Genomic DNA, 21,222 nt, shown 5'->3' on the forward strand with positions numbered 1-21,222 from the left:
GCTTGCTGTTTGGGGTTTTAGGCTGGGTTTCTGTATAGCACTTTGTGACATCGGCTGATGTAAAAAGGGCTTTATAAATAAATAAAGGAAAGGGGGGTACCTAGTCAGTTGTCCAACTGAATGCATTCAACTGAAATGTGTCTTACGCATTTAACCCAACCCCTCTGAATCACAGAGGTGCGGGGGACTGCCTTAATCGAAATTCACATCTTCGGTGCCCGGGGAATGACAGATATTTACCTTATCAGCTCTGGGATTCAATCCAGCAAACTTTCAGTTACTGGCTCAACACTCTAACCACTAGGTTACCAATAAATTTGATTGATTGATTGATTCAATAATCAATTAATTGCATTCATTCTTGCACCATGCGATCAATGATCAGTTCTAAACATGCCTTTTTCTTCTCTATACTAATGATCTATTTTCCTGCGCGCATATGACAGACAGTTGGTGGTCAGAGCACGTCTCTGGAGCCGTTACTACTGTGAAGTGAGTCCAATTAAACGAGATGGGACGAATGGTATCCTTGTTGTAGGCCTGTACTACCTCGTGAGTACGAAACCATGACAGAAAAGGGAGGAATTTATTATGCAATGATCATGGAAATTAAATAAATAATAGCCTAGGACATAGATGCCTATTTCTAATTATTTTAAAATGCGAAGATAAACAAAATAGATTTTCACCCTTCTCACTAACGGCAAAGGATTGCATTTTGTTATTAACTTGTTTATCGTTATGAATAAGCCTGTCCATCATATCCCCCATTTGTACAAAACAATAATATACTTGCCTGCTTGTAATGCAACACTTTAACCACTAGAAACTGTGAGTACACATGGTCTAAAGTTTGCGGGAACATGATTACATTTTAACACCAAGTTCAGTTTTTGTGAATGCCAACTTTTGCGTGAAAACTGGTGCACGCATGTTTTGGGATCTAGTTTGTATGCACGGTTTATAAATGAGGCCCCTGGGCCTTGCACGCAGAGGGGGATTCACTCTGATCTAGAAGATGCTACCTGTTTGGTTACGTTTCAGGTCTGTGAGCAAGAGAAGCCAGCGGTAAAGAAATAATTGACACCAAGTTTTAATATCTAGGAAATAATATGTCTGTATGTTGAGAATAAGTGTGTAGATGCAATGGTAGAGGATTGAGAGAGCTGGATGGACCCCCCCCAAAAAAAGAGTAACTTGGGAACATTAATTTGCACTCATAGCTAAGACAGATATGCACATACAGTTAAAGGTCATGACTCACACATCACAAAATATAATTTACCACTAGTTATTTACACATAACATTATTATTTTCTTCAAAACTGATTTCCAAACATGAAAGCTAATTTGTAAAAAAAAAATGTTTTTTTAAAGGAACAGTTTGAAGTTCCATACATCTGGACTTGTACCAACAAGTTACAGACATTTTAATCTGCCTACTACAAAAAAAAAGACACATTGGCCGGTGTGAGTGTGATTACAGAGTAGGGTAATGACAGCCCTGATCTGCAGAAAGTCAGGTTGGTGAGTCATAATCACAGCATTGAAACGGTCTCCCCTCCCCTCTCCTCTCTCAAGGCTGCACTGCCTTGTACAAGAGCTCTGGGCACTGTCCCTGTGACATATGAGCAAAACCTGAAAGTCATCATTTGTGACTGGGGACTATTCTTTAGACTACACTGTTCATGGGTGAGAGACACTCACTCGATCTGCCAAGCAGACTTTATGAACTAATGTCCTTGGCAGGCACAACGTCCTGACAGTGACAGGGTTAGTGAAAGTCAGGTAGAGATAGCCTCCACCCAACATAGCCTTCAAACCTGCATGGCCACAACAAACATGTTACAATCAAGTTATTAATGAATTATATAGACTCCTCTTGGCTTTCATTTTCAAGATAATTGTTCGAAAACACTTTACATTCAGTATATTTGATTTCATGCCTTACTTTGCACTGTTGTTTGACATGCAGAACACTCTGCACTCAAGAAACCTAATACACTGGTAACAAAAAGCTTGAGCTCCTAGATGTGGTGTAATCTTATAAGAAATAAAGACAGCTTTTAAAAGGGATCCAGAGATATTTTTGTACACTTACATTTTATTGAGTTTTCGTTTACATTCAAGTACAGTGATACACAGTTGTCCCATTGTTTAACACCCAACCAGACCAAAAGTAAAAATGTTTAAAAAAAAAAGCCATTGTTGACTGAAGGCAAATGAAATGAACTTGATAGACTGGTCACCGCCAAGAGCATCCTGCACCTTGTAGTGCTTTTTCATCCAACCGTGCATTCGTATTCCCTTTCCAATTACTCTAGACAGGTTAGCTCATTCTATATGAATGTGTCTACAAGAGGATCAAATCCTGTTCAAATGTAAATGTGTGGTTTCAAATCCAGTCTATTATGGTTCAGATTAAATATGGATGCTTTAATTAACCCACCCCTGAGCTCAGGGTGTCGGTTTCCCACCCTGAGCACACAACACGCTCACTGCAGGGATTCTCTTTCTCTTTTGTTAAAGCAGGTTTTTACATAGTTTCTTTCTGAGGCATATCTGTGAAGAAACAGGGGGACTGGCGTGGCAGGAGAGGAGAGCACCATTGCATACACACACACACCAACTGCAGCAAGACCGCCTTTATGTTCTGTCATTCCAAATCCCAGGAACGAGAGAGAGAGAAAGAGAGAGAGGTGCGATTGGCTGTCTGGAAACACAGAGGCTGGGGTTGGCTAGCTAGACATAGGTAGGAAAGTTCCATTTGAAAAGAAACAAGACTGTAACAAATGCAAATGGCAGTAAGGACAGAAGAATAAATAAAACATCTCAGAGGCGTGTCTATACAAAGAGATAATGATTTATGAATATAGGCTGGTCAGTCGTTAAAGAATAATACGCCTTTCTGGAAACAACCTGAGAAAGTGTCTGACATTTGAAATATTCAAATTAAGATAAAGCAAGAAACCCCAAATAGATGACAAGCCTAAAAAATACAATGTTTATTACAGTATACATTTACATAAAGTAAATCATATTTACAAAGGGAGCAGTTTATTGCTGTTCCATTTTTCATCAGAGCTGGGCTATCACTTTGATAAGAATGCTCAGCTACACTAAAACACTGTTCAGGTAAAAGGTGTCAATTTCTCCCTGTTTATCTTCAAGAACTAGACCAACGAGACGAAAACGGAACAATCTCATTCTTCCTCAGTCAATCAAGTTTCTTACTTAGATCTCTATGAAAACTAATGACTATTACATGCAGTGGCAGGACCAATTTGGACCAGTGCACCTATGCTGAACAAAACTATAAATGCAACATGCAACAATTTCTAAGATTTTACTGAGTTACAGTTCATATAAGGAAATCAGTCAATTAAAATAAATTCATTAGGCCCTAATATAGGGATTTCACATGACTGGGCATGTGCGCAGCAACATGACATAGGCCCACACACTGGGGAGCCAGGCCAGGCCAATCGGAATGAGTTACTGCCAAATTCTCTAAAACGACGTTGGAGGCGGCTTATTCAATTCTCTGACAACAGCTTCGGTGGACATTCCTGCAGTCAGCATGCCAATTGCATGCTCCCTCAAAATTTGAGACATCTGTGGCATTGGGTTTTGTGACAAAACTGCACATTTTCGAGTGGCCGTTTATTGTCCCCAGCACAAGATGCACCTGTGTAATGATCATGCTGTTTGATCAGCTTCCTGATATGTCACACCTGTCAGGTAGATGGATTATCTTGACAAAGGATAGAATTCTCACCAACAGGGATGTTAACAAATTTGTGCACAAAATTTGAGAGAAATAAGCTTTTTGTGTGTATGGAACATTTCTGGGATATTCAGTTAATGAATCATGGGACCAACACTTTACATGTTGCGTTTACATTTTTGTTCAGTGTATTTGGTTACTGTGTTCAAGTTCTGGTGTCTGTGTATCTGTCTTTATGTGTGTGTCTTTCTCTTTGAATATACGGAATGCTTTATGTAATGACATGTTTTAACAGAATAGGTCAAACCACAAGAATAAACACCTTCCACAGCCAAGTGACATTTACATTACTCTGCCAGAGTAACTGCCCTGTACTGTTCGTGCCACACAAAACCCCCCATTGACTTTAAATGGTGGGAGGAAACTTAGCAGATAAAGAACTCTCAACCCATAGTTCTGTGTGTATGACTGGGTGTCACATACCTGTGTGTGCTGTCAAACAACTCATTATCATTCATTGGATAAAAAAAACACCATCAGCTCAATGTATTCATCGGAGGGTTCAGAAAAATAAATACTAGTGACAAAAACAAAGCTAAGAAGCGGGTAAAAACAGGTTGTGTTACAGTTAACATAAAATGTCACTTGTTCATTCATGTTTCGAAAAACATAGTTTTGTCTTTTTTTGGTTTAAACTACAAAAGGCCAAATTATTAAAACATTTGAAAAGTGGAATATAGCAAATAGAAAAACTCAGTAGCACAGCCCTGAAGCACACACATTTTCCCTCCAAAACCAAAAGAATGTCTTTGCCCACAAAAACATTCCCACCTTTTTTTTCTTCTCCCCTGAATATTTGCTGCGTGTTGGATCTTGTCATTGCTGTCTTCACATTAAGTTCTTACGAGCAGATCTTGTAGAGGTAAAGACAGGAAAGAAAAGGGGGGGGAAAGCATTCCTTGGGATCAAGCAGACACCTGTCTGTGGTAACGTCAGATTTACGAACCTGTGTCCGTCAGGTGTTTGAAGGATTCAGACGATACTTGCCCATTCGCCCTGATGAGTGTACTCAGTGAGGAGTGACCAAGTGACTAAGACCTACAGTCCCGTGGGACTCCAGTGTATTACACCACTAAATCCTCCTCCAGTTTCTCACCATCGCTCAAGTCTATGATGCGAGTCATTTCCCAAGGAATGTGTGGAGAAACTGATGTAAGCAATGACATTCCTCTGTTTTGCAAAAGAGGAAGAGTCAGCATCCCAGGGACTGTTGGAAGCTGTTTACCTTAGCCAATGGGATGGATGGAGAGGAGGGAAGGTGTGCGAAGGAAAATAAGCCCATACAGACAGATAGATTGGATAGATGTGTTGGAGCTTTCTGGTCCAATCCAAGCCCAAGGACACCACCATTTTCAAAGGAGATGACCATGTCTGATGTGTGAGTGTTAGGGACGGGGGTGATGTTGTGACCCCTGGGGTTATATGGACTTTGTGATGAATAGCTTGTTTGGCTGGACAGACCTGGGGGAGGTTTCCACCTGAGTGGTCTTCCCGACTGCAGAGATTGATCTTGAGGGGAATAATTGGCTGATTCTTTGGGCTGATAGCTCCTGTGGGGAAGAAGAAAACTCATAGCTTACCACTGAGCGCTACTTACAACCACAAGAACAAGTTCGGAAGTTGAATATCTTGTTTTCATCAGCCCTCATTTGAAAGTCCTCTTAGGTGAACATTGGTAATAGTTAGGCTATACAGTATCTACTGGCTTTTGTTCTACTTCAACTCCCAAAATGCTAATAGGCCAAAATCAAATAATAACAGCAATCAGGACCTTTGCCTTACTTGTTCATTCAGATGAAAGATGGATACACTGATTTACTGTAGCTATGCCAGACTCGGACTTGGTGCACACTCCCTACGTATAAAGTCAACATTCTTATCTGAAAGGCCTTTCAGGTAAATGTGTGTGATACGGAGTGGCACCACAGAACAGTAGCTATAGCCTCAAACGCAATGCAGTAAAAATGTCCTCAACAAGGAAATGTTTGTCCCAGGTCAGTGGAGACAGCCTTGATAACGGCTGTTACGACAGAGGGTAATGCTAGCCTGCGTTGCCTGACAACGCAAACAACTTCAGGATAATATAGAGAGTTATCAAAGAGCGGCTTACCAGCTTTCCTCGAGGCACTCTTCTAGTATGGCGAGTTGACCCTGAAACAGAACATAAAATAAAATAGTGGCGATTAGTGTAATGATGACCTCACTTTGAAGGGATTTGAGAAAACAAGACGCCTCGTTGTGGGGATGATAACTTCTCTCTGACAACCTGAATGACTTGATTTTAGTTCATATATCCACATGACAGCAACAAATATAAAGCAGGCAGCTATTATTTAAAAATAATTGTGTCTCCTAATTTCTTTGATGGAAACCCCATAGGTAGCTCTTTACACTTTACCCATATACAGGTTGAAATGGGCAGATTTGGACACTGATAAGCGCCTAAATTGTAACTGTGACTGACAGCGGTTCTGAACTTGAGCACACCGAGTATCAAGATGTTGGCCCCATCCCTCCCTGTACCCGGGCAATTTGAGCAAATGTTTTGTTGTCTGAGTGAGGGAAATGCCGTAAATAAAGAGGACTCAAAGTATTTTGAAAGATGAGACGTTGAGGATTATAATAAATATCGCTTTTATGCCATACAAGCAAGCCTAACACTTCACATTTCCATATCATAAAAGAGTACGTTGTCAACGTTTATGATCACCATGCGTGATGTTCAGTTACAAGATGACATGGCGTCATACCCTGTGTTGTTCTGAACAACTACAAGTCTGCTTGCTCTAGGTCCTCAACAACACAGCTAGGAGAGCTTGAAATAGCACCTTATTGTTGAAGACTCTTCTTTGAGTCATAAAATTGCATTGAAATTGCTTAGGAACTGTGGACACTTTGTAGAGGTGTGAAGCCACATGGAGACACCAGTTAGACCTCACTCAAACCCTTCTCATTTCTTGTCTTATGTTGGTACCTACCCCAAATTTGAATATACTTATCATGTTAGTTAATGTATCCAGAGTATTTTACGATTTCGTTATCAACAAATGCGGCGAAAGGTACAGCAAAAGTAAAATTCACATACAATCAACGGTGTAAAGTTAAGATTCCGTCTAGTGTCAGATTAACTGTTTTGTCCTCGCCTTTAGTCTAAGAATTTCCCCAAAATGTCCAAACTGTTTCCTTTTAATTGCTACCATGGTTATACATATGGTTTTCATATTTCTTCTGTAAAAACATTTATATTTAGCCCTATCCATATAGGCTAATTCCTACGAGTTTAAATGGTTAATGAACAACCCTAATGCCCTGACGAATACGAGCAGTGTTGGTAGGTACTGTAACCTTCGTAATGCTGTGATCTCATCTCAGAAAGCATCTAGCCTAGTTTTGTGCCATTGATAAGAACAGTAGACATAACAATGGGGACAAACACAGGAAGAGGATGACTCAATAACTACAATATCAACAATGGGTACTTGGCAGTTTCACTTTGATCCTGCAGGTATGCCCGTGTACTATGGCTGAATTACGGCATGTCTCCAGAAAATATGAGTACTTCCGTAAGGAATGTCCCTCAGGACAAACCGTGTCGAGGAAACTTTAAGTCATAGTGGAAGGTAAGCGAGGACAGATGGAACCAAGTGGAAGAGAGGAATGTAGAGTAAGAATGTTAGAAAGAGTGAAAGACAGTAACATACAGAAGAGGCGAGAAGAAGAGGGAGATGGACAGAAAGAGAGCAAGAGACCTGTGCAGACACGACGGTGACATTCCAACCATGCTCTCAACTCAGCCTCTCCCGTATCACCAGTGACTACCATGGAATGGGGGAAAATCCAAGTGATGGCAATAAAGAAGAGCATAACTTCCCCTTATCTAATCATTGCTCCACTGACTCAATCTCGGTCCACCTCTCTAGTCCATCAAAACGTACCCGAAATCTGAGGAGAGAGATGCTGCTTATAAACAGAGCAAGGTGACTACGGACAATAGTTTGGTTAAACAGTACAAATATGACTTACGCAGATCGATCAAGATGGCGAAACACAAGTATAGGGACAAAGGGGAGGAGCAATTCAGCAGGTCGGACACAAGGCGTATGTGACAGGAGCTCCTAACGATCATGGACTACAAAAAGAAAGCCAGCCACATCACGGTCACCAACGCCACCCTACCGGACGAGCTAAACACCTTTTTCTCAAGATACGAGCACAATGACCCTGAGCTGCCATTCAAGTAAGTCATTCAAACGTGTTAACCCTCGCAAGGCTGCTGGCCCAGACGGCATCTCTAGCAGTGCCCTCAGAGCATGTGCAGACCAGCTGGCTGTTGTGTTCTGACATTTTCAATCTCTCCCTAGCTCCGGCCTCTATACCCACCTGCTTCGAGATGTCCACTATCATTCTGTGCCCTAGAAAGGGAAAGTAATTGAGCTGAATGACTACAGACTACAGTAGCTCTCACTTCTGTCATCAGGAAGTGCTTTGAGAGGCTAGTGAAATACCATATCACCTCTTCCTTCCCCGACACACCGTCCCTCTTCAATTAGCCTACTGCCCTGACAGATCAACGGACAACGTAATCGCTATTGCACTGCACACTGCCCTTACCCACCTGGACAAAAGGAATGCAAATGTGACTCATTTCAGGAAACTAGGCGTATGTCGCGCATCACTACTCCACAGGAAAGCCATTTGAACGCAGTTAACTTTTTTTTTTTTTTATCAAAATGCGTTTCTTTTGGCAGAAGTGCCTTCTGGAACATGTGAACATTCATGTGCCTTAATTACAAACTTATATGCAATCTGTAAATATGAATAAAATTGTTAAATTACGAGCCAATTGGTTTAGCCACAGAAAAAGACAGGAACCTTCCCGCTAGCCATAATTGGCTGAGATAATGGGTGGGCTGAGATGAGAGATGAGTTCAGATTGGTCTGCCATGTAGCACGATTCTGTTTATTTGAGCCGGTCAGTATGTGTAGGTAATCCTTTCTAATGCAGATTTTTAAGATGTCACGTAGTAGAACTGCAAAAGGTGTTGCTCTCCACTTTCTGGAGGACCGAGTTTTGAAATCAGTGGAATGCATGGTGGAATTAGAGTATGATACAGTAGCTAAGGAGATGGAGAAAATTCTGGCGTTTGATTGCAAATATGCAGACGGAGTTGAAAAGAGAACACACTGAAGGCTGTTGTATAAAACACCTGTCTCCGGATTACATCTTTAAACTAAGGGCAACCATGGCATCCGTGACTGAGAGGGAGAAGCGTCCATTAATGTATACAGGTAGTAAACTAGCAACATTTTCAGATATTACACATTTCTAATTTTGTCAGAAAGTTGTTTTAATTTCAAGTTAAAGTGTACTGTTAGCTAGCTAGTTAACGTTAGCTGGCTGGCTCGCGAGCTAACGTTACGTGTATGATCTGTGTAGTAATATTATTTGTATCTCAGGGCTATTTGCATTGGTAGTTATAGCCTAATGTTAGCTAGCTAGCTAACATTGAACCTGGTTGGTTAGCTACCTGCAGATTCATGCAAGGTAGTAACGTTATGAGTTGGGATTATGGTTCATTGTTTAGCTAGCTAGCTACATGTCTAAACAAAAGACTCCGCTTTGCAAGTAACCATTTCAATAGAATGTTCATGTTACTGCAACAACTGTCGATAGACGTAGCTGGTAAATTCACTCTGGCTATCTACTCCGATTTCAGAGCACTCGTCTGAGCGTGCCAGAGAGCAGAATAACAGACAAATTTACGAACGCTCAACACCTGTTCAATATGGCCGGTGTCAGTAAACGTTGGCAAAAAAAGCTTAATTAAATTGTTGCCAGAAGCACAGTTGCAGTCACCAACATAAAAACAGCCTAACCAGCTCTGCTGTGGTGAGTAAAATGGTCAGAGTGAGCTGTTCCCTCATTTGTGTCTGGAAGTAGCTAGCAAGCTAGCCAACGTTAGTCAGTTAGTTTGGGTGCTTGACTGTTGTTGTTAGGTCAGAATGTTCAGATCAACCCTACTCCTAGGCCAGAGCGTCCAGTATGCGCTCTGAACGCTCCGAGAGCAAAACGCTCGGAATTTACGAACGGACAATGTGACAACACTCTAAATTTACGAACGCCCAGAGTGCACTCTGAGCAAGCTCTGGCACTCCAGATTGAATTTATGAACACACCCGTAGTATAAACCAGCCTTTACTCTTGAAATCTTTGGTTGTTAACATCATGGCCTCACATGTGAATCCTTAAAGAGCTAGGTGGGGGTGAAGCTTAAGAGGGTGTGAACGATGCTGAATTGTTGTAGACAAAGAAGAGCTCTCCAGTAGGTGTACCAAAATATTCAAGGGCCATTTTCTCCAAAGTGAGGTTACAAGTTTATCAACTTTCAAAGCAGAATTACATTCCCATTGTTCCTCAACTGTAGTGTATGATATACCATTGTCTAGCTCTGAGTCTCAACTTTTATCTAATGTAAAAAACACAATTTCAAATTTTGCTACATAAGATTGAGCCAGTTGGTCACATATGTGAGGATGCTGTTCATCGACCAGAGCTCGGCCTTCAATACCATAGTGCCCTATAAGCTCATTACAAAGCTCACAGCCCTGGGTCTGAACTCCTCCCTATGCAACTGGGTCCTGTGAAGGGGGATAGTGCCGTAGAGGTGAAAGACCGTGTCACGCTGAAGTGTACCTCAGTCTCCCTCCCTGCTGCCACCTACACCTGGAAGTTCAATGGGACGCTGACCGACGTGATGACTATTCAACCTCTGGATGCTGAAGAAATTTGGCCTGTCCTCGAGGGCCCTCACTGTGTTCTATAGGAGCACCATCGAGTGCATACTGTCGGGCTGCATCGCAGCCTGGTACGGAAACTTCACCGCCGCGGACAGCAAGGCTCTTATGAGGGTGATACGTGCAGCCGAACGCACACTGTCTGTCCTACAGGACACCTACAACACCAGATGTCACAGGAAGACCAAGCAGATCATCACGGTCCCCAGCCACACCCTGTTCTCCCCGCTTCAATCACTCAGACACGGGCAGTACAGGAGCATCGTGTCAAAAACTGAAAGTTTCTACCCTCAGACCATCAGACTGCTGAACAGCCACCACTAGTCACCTGCTACTTAATTGATTTATTTATCACCGCCACAGTTGTTATTATGTATTTAGTGCCATTTCTATTGTTGTTTTTTATTACCATTTCCATTATTTTATTTCACTTATTCCTGCATGTTGGAGCTCTAAGACTAAGACTTTTCACTGTACCCTACAATCACACCTGCAACACTGTACGTGCCTATTAAATAGGCTGAATCTGAAGTGAGGAGAGGGGCTTAGGCTCGGCTGGAAGTGTCCGTTCCACTGCCCGGGGCCACCACGCCCCGACAGCTTGTTATCTTAAGGTGATTCAGAGAGGGGCGAAAAGAGGCGGACCCCCCTGTTGAGATGGAATCTTCCTCTCCTGAGTGCGAGGCTAGAGAGAGTGTTGGAATGTGGTCCGACTGGGTTTTCAAAATACTGAAACCCATAGCGTTGATCCAGGCTGACAAGGCCAGGCAGAATGAGGAGAGCGAGACAGAATAAATACATGCAGGTCTTTGGCAGTGGTTTATCTGTGACGTATCACAGTTATCTACTGTACACATGTCATGGTATATCAACAGAATCATATCTTAGTTGTTTTAATCAATCTTGGATACTCTGTAAAAGTGTCCAGTAACGTATATCAGAACATGGTTAAACAAATTCAGTGTACACCCAAGACATGCATCTATCTATATCCTCTACCGGAGAAAATAATATGCTCCCTATAAAGACAGTGCCCTTTTCCAGAAACCTACACTATCGGGACCTGTAATCGCTGATCCCCCCCATTTTACATAGGGGCCTGGCCTGCTGTGCACCAATTTGCCAGTCACCTATCACACTAATCAGGAACAGTATGGTGTTTGGGGCTTTGAACCTGCCAGTCCCTCTCTCATCTAAAACAGGTGTGCGTCTGTGTGAACCCAGCTGTGCACACAGGGTTGTGTAAACGTAACCAGCCAGGCCTACTTTTAACGCCACACTGCATTCCCCTTGTTCACCGGCTGTAAACACGACAATGAAGTGAACTCAAGTAAAATGTTGTATCTTTTGCTTTTTAGCAGCTTGTTAGTTATCCAGTAGGAAGTCTGCACTTTGGGGGAAATGCGTGTTATGCTGGTTGGTTATCTGGAGGCTCATCTTCCTGACTGGAGGAAGGCGGTTGGTCTTTGCATCAGAAATCCCTGTAACTTTATTTCCCTTTCCTTGTTGTGAACCTTTACGCACACCTCCGTTCTTTATTTTCTACTGGCCACAAACACAAAAAGCTGATGTACGTAATACTACTTTGTACGACATCTACTAATGAAACAAAAACTATTTCAAGGAATGTATCTGCAGGCACACTCTGGAAATCGGCCAGGTAAATGGGAAATATTAAGTGAGCAATCCCAATAGTTCATCTTCACTTATAGAGTTCCTGTTTTTCCATTGACAACCTTACAAGAATTGCCTGCCAATGATCCAAACCTGACATTCTTAGTCAATGGACCTCCAGGAGTGCGAACGCCGTCAAGGAACAATAGCCTCAAATATCAATTTTGAGTTTGTCAGATTATGATAATGAGGAGCAGGGAGACAAACTCTGAACCTTGGAGCGGTGGTTGTAGACCGTGCTCTGCAGGTACAGTATGCTTGACCTCCAGTGATCTCTGTCCCACCAGGTCACTTTGTCTGCTCTGCCTGACAACACTCTTATTAGCGAGGAAGGGGAGAGGAATGAGAACGTGAACGAGTACTACAACAAGAGCTCCAATGAGAAAAAGGGTTTTGACGACAAAACTGTGAGCAATGACACCTGTGGTATATTTCTCTCTTTCTGGTTTGTTCAGAAGGGGTGTTATCATAGATTTCTGTTGCCAAATGCTGGAATGTGCGAGGCGTGTCAGCCCGTGTCTGCCTTGACTAAACTGTTTGTTCTTTGCTTGAAGATAACGATTCCTGCATCCACTGGCAGGCAACTCAGAGGATGTGGTCGTTTGCATCACTTTCACTTTGGTGATAGGATTGATCAGAAATGACACTTTGGAGTTCCATATGAAACCTTGCTGTAAATCCCCCAAAATCAGTGTCTTTATCTGTGTTGAGTCAAATGAAAAGCTACAAAGAGTTTGCTAAAATAGGGCTTTGGAAGTGCAGAGAATTTGACCTCTACGAACATAGTGAAGATGCTTGGTAACAACCGGGTGTACAAGTTCTAGGATGCCAAAGAATGAGAGGAATGAAGCGAGGACTGGAGATTCACAGGTAGGGCACTTAGAGACGGTGAAGAATTGTGTACCATTACACACAACAGCTGTGTCTGCAAAGCCATACAGTCTTTTATGGAATAGCATAAGTGGATCAAAGGTAAAACCAAGAAAACTCACTGTCTTTTTTTCCGTCTCATGTGGAGGACAACACCGATGATGGCCCCTAGGGCGATGATCACGCCGATGATGATCCCAGTGATCTGCCCGCCCGACAGACCATTATCCAGTGTTCCCTCCTCTGAGGAATCACAAGAACAATCTATCGTTTATCATCATCATCGTCATCATCAGAACATCTCAAAGTAATGCAACGGTTTCATCTGAGATAAATGTGTACAGTGCTACCGTACATGATTTATGAGTAGAATATCCCAACACAAGTTAGGGTGAGAAGACATCCTAAGAACCATGGTGCCAAATGATGGTATACTCTTATAGCCTCCACTATCAAACCTTTGACAGACAGCTTGTGGGCAACGGCATTGCTCAACCCGGTGACGGCGTTGCTGGCTTCACAGGTATAAATCCCAGTGTTCTTGTACACAGCGGCTTCGATGATGTACTCGGCTGTCATCACGTCGGTCAGCGTCCCGTTGAACTTCCAGGTGTAGGTGGCAGCAGGGAGGGAGACTGAGGTACACTTCAGCGTGACACGGTCTTTCACCTCTACGGCACTATCCCCCTTCACCGACACAGCCTCAGGACCAACTGAGACACAGGAAAGGAGAATTTATACCTGAAATTCACCTGGCCATTCTGACCTCAATAATACTACACTGTAGCATTCAGACAGTTTATCGTGGATTTGGGTGAAACACAAGGCTTTTCTTTTTGGATACTGTAACATTATGAATATACAACCAAATATAGAAGCTAACTTCATTTATTGGTGTTAATGGTCAGTATAGAGGTCAGGAGGCATATACTCACAGTTGACTCCTATCTTGAGACTGGCAGAGTCTGTGTTCACAGTATTGGTCAGCTTGCACTGGTACTCCCCACTGTCCTCCTTCTGCACTGGCTTGATCGTGACCGAGCTCTTGTCTGGCGAGACCACGACCCTGTTGCTAGGAGACAGTGCCACGCCATTCTTCAGCCACACTCGGGTGCCGGCGGTGCCGGCACTTGCCTGGCAGCTCAGGGTGGCCGTACTGTTACCTGCAACGAGCGTTCCATTGGGGCCTGTGATCTTAGTGCCGGATATGGCCTCTACAAACACAGAGGACAAATGGAGTTAGGGTTTACACGGACCAGATGATAACACTGAGAGACAGCTTGTTTCACTCACAACTACAGAGTGCTAGACCAACAAAGTATTTAGAATATATGAAGATTGATGAACTCTTCATTAGATTTTAGTTGGATGGATTTAACGATGCCTACTAAATTGGAAGACATTGTACTTTCATTGTACCTTACTGACATTACATCTGAACTCCGGGCACACACTGGTTGAATCAACGTTGTTTCCACGTCATGTCAAGGAAATTACGTTGAACCAACATGGAATAGACGTTGATTTGACGTCTGTGGGTAGCTACTATACAATATCACTGTACAGCTTATACCAGGCCATGTTTCCATAAAATGTGACATCAAATAGAATGTTATTTTACAATTAGTTTTTTAATGGGCTGATGTACCAAAAACTTCACGACCAAGCAAAACCAAATGACCTACATGAATAGATAATGCAATTAACATGCTCACTGTCATGCTAGACCACTTGAAAGTGAGACTAAGGCCAAGTTTGTTTTTGTTTTGGACCAGTTGAACAGGTGGAACAGGAGAAACCACTGTCTTGTTAATCTTGATGTCTTCTTTCCAGACTAATAAGTGTTGGAAAACAAATGCCAAGATAATATATTTTAAACACAAAGTTCATGGCCCTCAATGGTGACTCATAACTGCCTAATCAATACTTTGGCCAATAAGTGTTAGGCTTGAAGGCAAACATTTTCAGAGGCAAATTCTTATTTCCTCAGCTTTGGTCAGTCATTAAAAGTAAAATGTGTCACTATGATTCGTGACGGAATAATTGGGCTTGAAGTCACTACTGTTTACCAAGTAGAGGGGAGCATTCATAGAACGACTGAAATGACTGCTAATGGGCAAGCATCACCCCCCCCACATCCCACAATCTCTCTTCCTTTGAAAAAGAACCACACACGACTCAAAGACTCCAGGTATTTTGAAAGACCATCCCCCCAACCGAGCAGGTTTTAGTCACTCACAACATGGTAGACTGTCTGTCTCCCGTTGTAAACAGTTTCAGTACACACCGAGGGCCATGCACTCGTTGTACTGTATTGGTATGCAGCACATATTTCACAAGCTTTAAAAACCTACAAGGGAACGTACACAGTTGCCATGATACGAGGTCACTGGGTTTGAAACTTGTACCGTAGGCTTAAAAATCATATGGAATCCATTCCGTGTTCGGTGTTATGCCTTCTGGGTGCGAAGCCAAGAAACAGGTTTCAGTCTGTCTGTTCATGGTATTAGCTTAATAAGGATGATACCATCTCTTTGAGGCAGGGCTGGAGGACTAACGACACATTCTTTATCTTACAGATACAGAAACTGTCTCAAAAGGGATGATTTGGCTGTAACAAACCTTTTCAATTAAATATTCACCATTAAATGGAGAACGGGTAATAACAACTTCCTTGTAATTAGTTAAACAAGATCAAGTCAGTCTATAAGTCTAATAAAATCAAATGAGTTCAGCATCTGAAAAACATGTTACTGACAAGAACCAGAATACTGTAGCTCAAATGAACGCAACAACCAGTTTCCCTACTTTGCTTTCTATTAGAGTAAGATTTGACTCTCTAGGTCTTTACCAGTGCCATGGTTTACCATGGGTCTCCTTTGTATTTGCTAACGCACCCTTCCTATCCATGTACAAAACTGTGATTTCCCATTGGCTCTTGTGGATCTTCTACTCACCTACTACAGTGAACTTGGCTGTGGTGGATTCCAGGTATCGCAAGGTTTTGGCATTGCTGGCCATGCAGGAGTAGTTTCCACTCTGTGCCTCGGCAATGTTGTCCAGTACCAGCTTGGGGCCCATCACATTGAGCGGGACTCCATTGTGGATCCACTGAATCACAGCCGCAGGGCTAGACTGGGCTGAGCAGGTCAATGTAATGTTGGAACCCTTCTTTTGGACCTCAGCCGTGGGGGTGACTGTCATGGCGATGTTTTCTGGCCCATCTGCAAATATATTGGAGTTAGGTCCATTTTTTAAAATGTTAAATGTAGGCTTAGGCCTAAGGCTGCAAACTACAATGTAGCAGCTCATTAAAATCTTAACAAAAACAAGCCATGCTTGGTCTTTCCCCTCCCAGGTGCTCTACTCAGATGGGCTTTGATGAAATGTGGATCTTATCTGACCTGCATTTTCCTGTCACCTGCATTATACCACCCTGAGCTGGCTGGCTGATTTAGATCAGCAGCCTCTACCTGTTACAATATAGAAAATGGCTGGCATGACTTATTCTAAAGCCGTCACACAAACGAATTGATCTACTGCTCAATATCATATCTACGTGTTGATAAAATTGAGAAAGAAAATGTTGCCGTGATTTCAACTCTCTTGAAAAGGGTAAATCAGCATAACCATCGGACCACAGGCATGGTGTAAACAGGAGAGTTGGGTTTGGGTGTAGAAACGCCTACTGGGAGTGTCCCAAGTCACACAAAGCCTCCTAAGACTCTAAACTAGACGCCACCTGAACCTTTCAGATAGCCTTGCGGAGACGTGAGCGGAATCAATGGATAAGAATATTAGCCTGGTCCCAGATCTGTTTGTGCTGTCTTTCTAACAATGACCATAGGAGTAGGAGACAGCTCAAACAGATGTGAGACCAGGCTATAAGAACATAGGTACTTACAGCTGACAGTGAGGTTGAAGGGGGCACTGCTATCGCTCTCTAATTTGTTGGAGGCTGTGCAGTAGATGGGTCCGACCAGATCCTTCCTGAACACTCCAGCCACAGTTAGCACTGTTTCGTTTGCACTCAACGTCACATGATTCCCGTCGGCGACCAGTGGCGCGGTGCCGTTGAGCCACTTGTACATGAGGAAGGAGCCTTTGGCCGAACAGGTCAAGACCACAGTGCTGTTGAACTCGACCGCTTCAATCAGGTTGGACTTGATGGTCACGACGGTGACCGGTTCTGAAGAGGGGAGGGAGGAGGTAAAGGAGGGTGAATGGGAGGACGAGGTGATGGCAAAGAGGGCATGGGGTGTCAGGGTAATTGTTATCAGTGCTTGAGTTGAGGCAGAGGGAGGGGAGAGTGGCATATAAGGAACCTGTACTCTAAGGCTAAGGGGGAAGGGAGCGAAAGCATTAAACTAATGAAAAGTCAACCACAGTTTGGCAGCAAAGGCTTTCTGAACATGTTGTGAACTGAACAAGTGCTCATTCAATGGCTGTGATGTCGTAAAATAAATTGCAGTTTAACTGACCAAAAATACACAGGGGTCATTCTAATCTGACCTAACAAAATGGTATATGACCTCTTACTGGTTTTACACTTTGCCATAAACCTGAATGTCCAGTTTACTTGTAAACTATTTCCCTAGTTCTGACTCGTCATTGTCATCCTTCACGCTTTGAATATGCGACGCAGCATGCAAATGGGGGCGGATGACGGACGTTATTACTTTAAAGGAGAAGCATTTGAAAGTTACAAAAATAAAAAACGTTTTTGCATCCAAATGCATTTGTTGTGGGGGCAGAAATGCCTTCTGTAACATGTGAACTTTCATGTTCCTTAATTACAAACCGGTATGTGAAAAATAAATACTAATCCAAATGTTAAATGCTGCTGTAGCCTTTCCTGTTTTATACTTTTCCTGCGCTAGCTTATACAGCCATGTCATTCATATTATTTATATATATTTATTTTTTAATTGAACCTTTATTTATCGCAGTGCTATAGCCTATGTTCCCCCCCCCCCTCTTTCCTTTCAGAACCATAGTTCATGTCAGTTCTCAGTGGACATGAGTCTCAGTTATCTGAACCATGAGTGGTCAGCTGTGTGTGAATGTGGCTATCTTTTTCCATGAAACCCTTCTTAACCTGGACATCCGCCTCATCCTTGTTCTGGCCGGACATGCTGTAGCGATTGCTACCGGTCTTAAGCCAGCACCTAAGGTTTCTTATTACATTCATGGTCCTTTGATTCTCTACAACCATACCCCTATTTTTTCGGTGTTGTTGTCACAGAGGAAGTTGACAGAGTTTTGAAATCAGTGTAATGCCTGTTCTCATTGACTAGACGTAACACAGTAAACATACATCCGGGACACTCAAATTAGTATGATATGTTACATTTGGTATGGTTACATAGGCAGAAGGTTACTTAAGGTAAAACATTTAATTAGGGTGGATGGGTGGGCGTATAATGTGAACATCTAGCAACCTGAAGATTGCGTGCTCGAATCTCATTACGGACAACTTTAGAATTTGAGTTAATGAAAAACTTTGCAACTACTTTAGCTACTTAGCATGTTCGGTAATCCTTCCCCCAACCTTAACTTTCAATCTAACTCCTAACCTTAACCCCTAGCCTTGCAATTCGTAACATATCATACAAATTGTAATTCTTAACACGTCATATCAAAAAACAGAATGTAGCTAAGCACAGGCAAAATCCTAGAGGAAAACCTGGTTCAGTCTGCTTTCCACCAGACACTGGGAGATTAATTCAACTTTCAGCAGGACAATAACCTAAAACACATAGCCAAATCTACACTGGAGTTGCTTACCAAGAAGACAGTGAATGTTCCCGAGTGGCCGAGTTACAGTTTTGACTTAAATCTACTGGAAAATCTATGGCAAGACCTGGAAAAGATTGTCTAGAAATGATCAACAACAAATTTGACAGAGCTTGAAGAATTTTGAAAGGAGTAATGGGCAAATATTGTACAATCCAGGTGTGGAAAGCTCTTAGAGACTTACCCAGAAAGACTCACAGCTGTAATACAGTAGCTGCCAAAGGTGCTTCTACAAAGTATTGACTCAAGGGTGAGAATACTAATGTAAATTAGGTATTTCTGCATTTAATTTTAAATAAATGTGCATTTTTTAATTTCTAAAAACATGATTTACACTTTGTCATTATGGGGTATTGTGTGTAGATGGGTGAGAGAAAAAATATTCAGGCTGTAACACAACAAAATGTGATATAAGTCAAGGAGTATGAATACTTTCTGAAGGCACTGTGGTGTAGGTGTATAGCTGAGATATGGCAAAACTCATTTGGAATATTGGCATGGATAAGCATTAATCCATGAAATGCCTTGTGCCATCACAGCCACACACATTACTAAAGATAGGCCTAGGTCTGTAGCAATACAGTATAACGCCAGTGACATAACTCCATCCCATATTTCTAGAGCATGGTAGTAGGTTAGAATGTTCGTTTTCCAAGCAACAGGGCCACACCCTAAAGATGGATATAATTCAAAACCCTGCACATATAGGCCTCGAAGCACATTTCAGTTTATTTCTCACTTTGATCGTTTTTGCATTTTTACCTATTTAAAAAAAAACTAGTTTGAATCATTATTAGGGAAATATACATCAAAATGTATTTGTGGAGTAGGGCCTACTTGGGAATAAATAGAGTAGCCGAAAACAGTTGGTTGTAAATAACAAAGTTGATTTTGGAAAACATATGCCAAAATGTTTAGGCTACTTCGGGACATTTACGCATTCAATTAACCACTTTTATGCACAATCAACGTCTTACTCACCTAGAACTTTGAGCGCCGTTACACCTGTGCGCTGTACTGCAGCACTTGTGACCATGGTCACCGCATAGTCCCCGCTATCCTTCGCGGTCAAGGGTCCCAGCTTCAATACACCGGTGGATGAATTCAGTGACACTCTTCCTGCGTAGCCAGCGCCAACTGTCTCTCCTTTGGGCGCAGAAGTGACAACAGGTACAAGTCCACTACCACCGTTGAAATTCCAAGATACTGTGATAAAGTCGCCTACATCTGTGGGCATGATGAGGGTTTTGAACGTGACGTTCTTTCCCTGTACTCCCTCCAACGGGCCTGCTGGAAGTACGCTCTGCCCGTTGCAGCATCCTGAGAGAAACCGGTTTGAAAACAGGTGTTCACTTCAACATATAAGTCTGTGATATACATCAAGAAGGAAGCAAGCTATATGCAATGCACTAGTAAAAACTATAAATACATGTTTGTAATGTTAGCCTATATTATTGGCCTAAAAAAGGCATTCTACTAGAACCACGTCAATGCGCCTTAAGATTGCGCCTCCAAAACCTAACCACCCAACACATCTCCAAACATTTTGTTTTCTTCGGTCCACTATTACATGTAGGGTTAACAATAATTTATATATTCATTAATCTTACCAACTGCTGACAGCAAAATGACAAGCGACCTAAAATTAAACAAATCCATCCCAGATGTCTGGAACCCTTCTTGCGACAGAGAATAATGCGGGCTACCTGTCGCTTTTACAAACTGAATGAGTACACTCCTTTGTGGTACACACCCAGTAAAGGTGTCAACATCAGAAAACCGCCTCTTAGAATGGATTGCAACCCATTCACATACTACACTCTATTTTGACATACTACCAACTATTGCTACTGCGGAGAATGAAAAAAATCGAAGAAATTATGTCTAGTTCTGTGCCCAAAATATTTCAAACAGCCTAACAATTTATGACAAGTCATCATATCTGCTCATAGAATGGTACGGCTACTATTACTGTGAATTTAGCAATTCAACCATTTAAGAAAAACTAAATACAATTTACTGCTTGAGAAGTAGGAATTACTTTACTTTTCCACCATGGGAAACAATTTCAAAGAAAAAAAATCAATTTCTTTTTTCAAAAGATATTCAACCCAAACCCTAAAAAACATTGGAGGGTGGTCTAATGTAATTGTTTAAGGTAAACGTTTGATTTTTGCCATCTGCCTTGACAGTGCTGACACCCAGTGGAATAAGCTAGACAAGGTTTCATCTTGACAGTTCATTTGTAATGTGGGCACAATGTTTGTGTCTTCCTTAGGCAGACGGTTTGCCTCCCACAT

At 42.2% G+C, this 21,222-nt stretch overlaps 1 protein-coding gene across 1 annotated transcript; it reads right to left on the minus strand.

Moving 5' to 3' along the window:
* Window positions 1-2,084: 2,084 nt before the first annotated feature.
* On the minus strand, window positions 2,085-20,683 carry LOC139554609 (cell adhesion molecule CEACAM20-like). The gene is made up of 9 exons (XM_071367551.1): window positions 20,533-20,683; window positions 19,904-20,242; window positions 17,031-17,315; window positions 16,084-16,350; window positions 14,062-14,340; window positions 13,585-13,839; window positions 13,249-13,369; window positions 5,898-5,938; window positions 2,085-5,337 (listed from the first exon to the last, which is right to left on the minus strand). Exons 1-8 carry the CDS (start codon window positions 20,579-20,581, stop codon window positions 5,920-5,922), a joined length of 1,614 nt encoding a protein of 537 aa, XP_071223652.1. The 5' UTR covers window positions 20,582-20,683; the 3' UTR covers window positions 2,085-5,337; window positions 5,898-5,919.
* Window positions 20,684-21,222: the final 539 nt, after the last annotated feature.

The sequence above is a fragment of the Salvelinus alpinus genome, chromosome 26 (genome assembly GCF_045679555.1).
Source record: "Salvelinus alpinus chromosome 26, SLU_Salpinus.1, whole genome shotgun sequence".
NCBI lineage: Eukaryota > Metazoa > Chordata > Actinopteri > Salmoniformes > Salmonidae > Salvelinus > Salvelinus alpinus.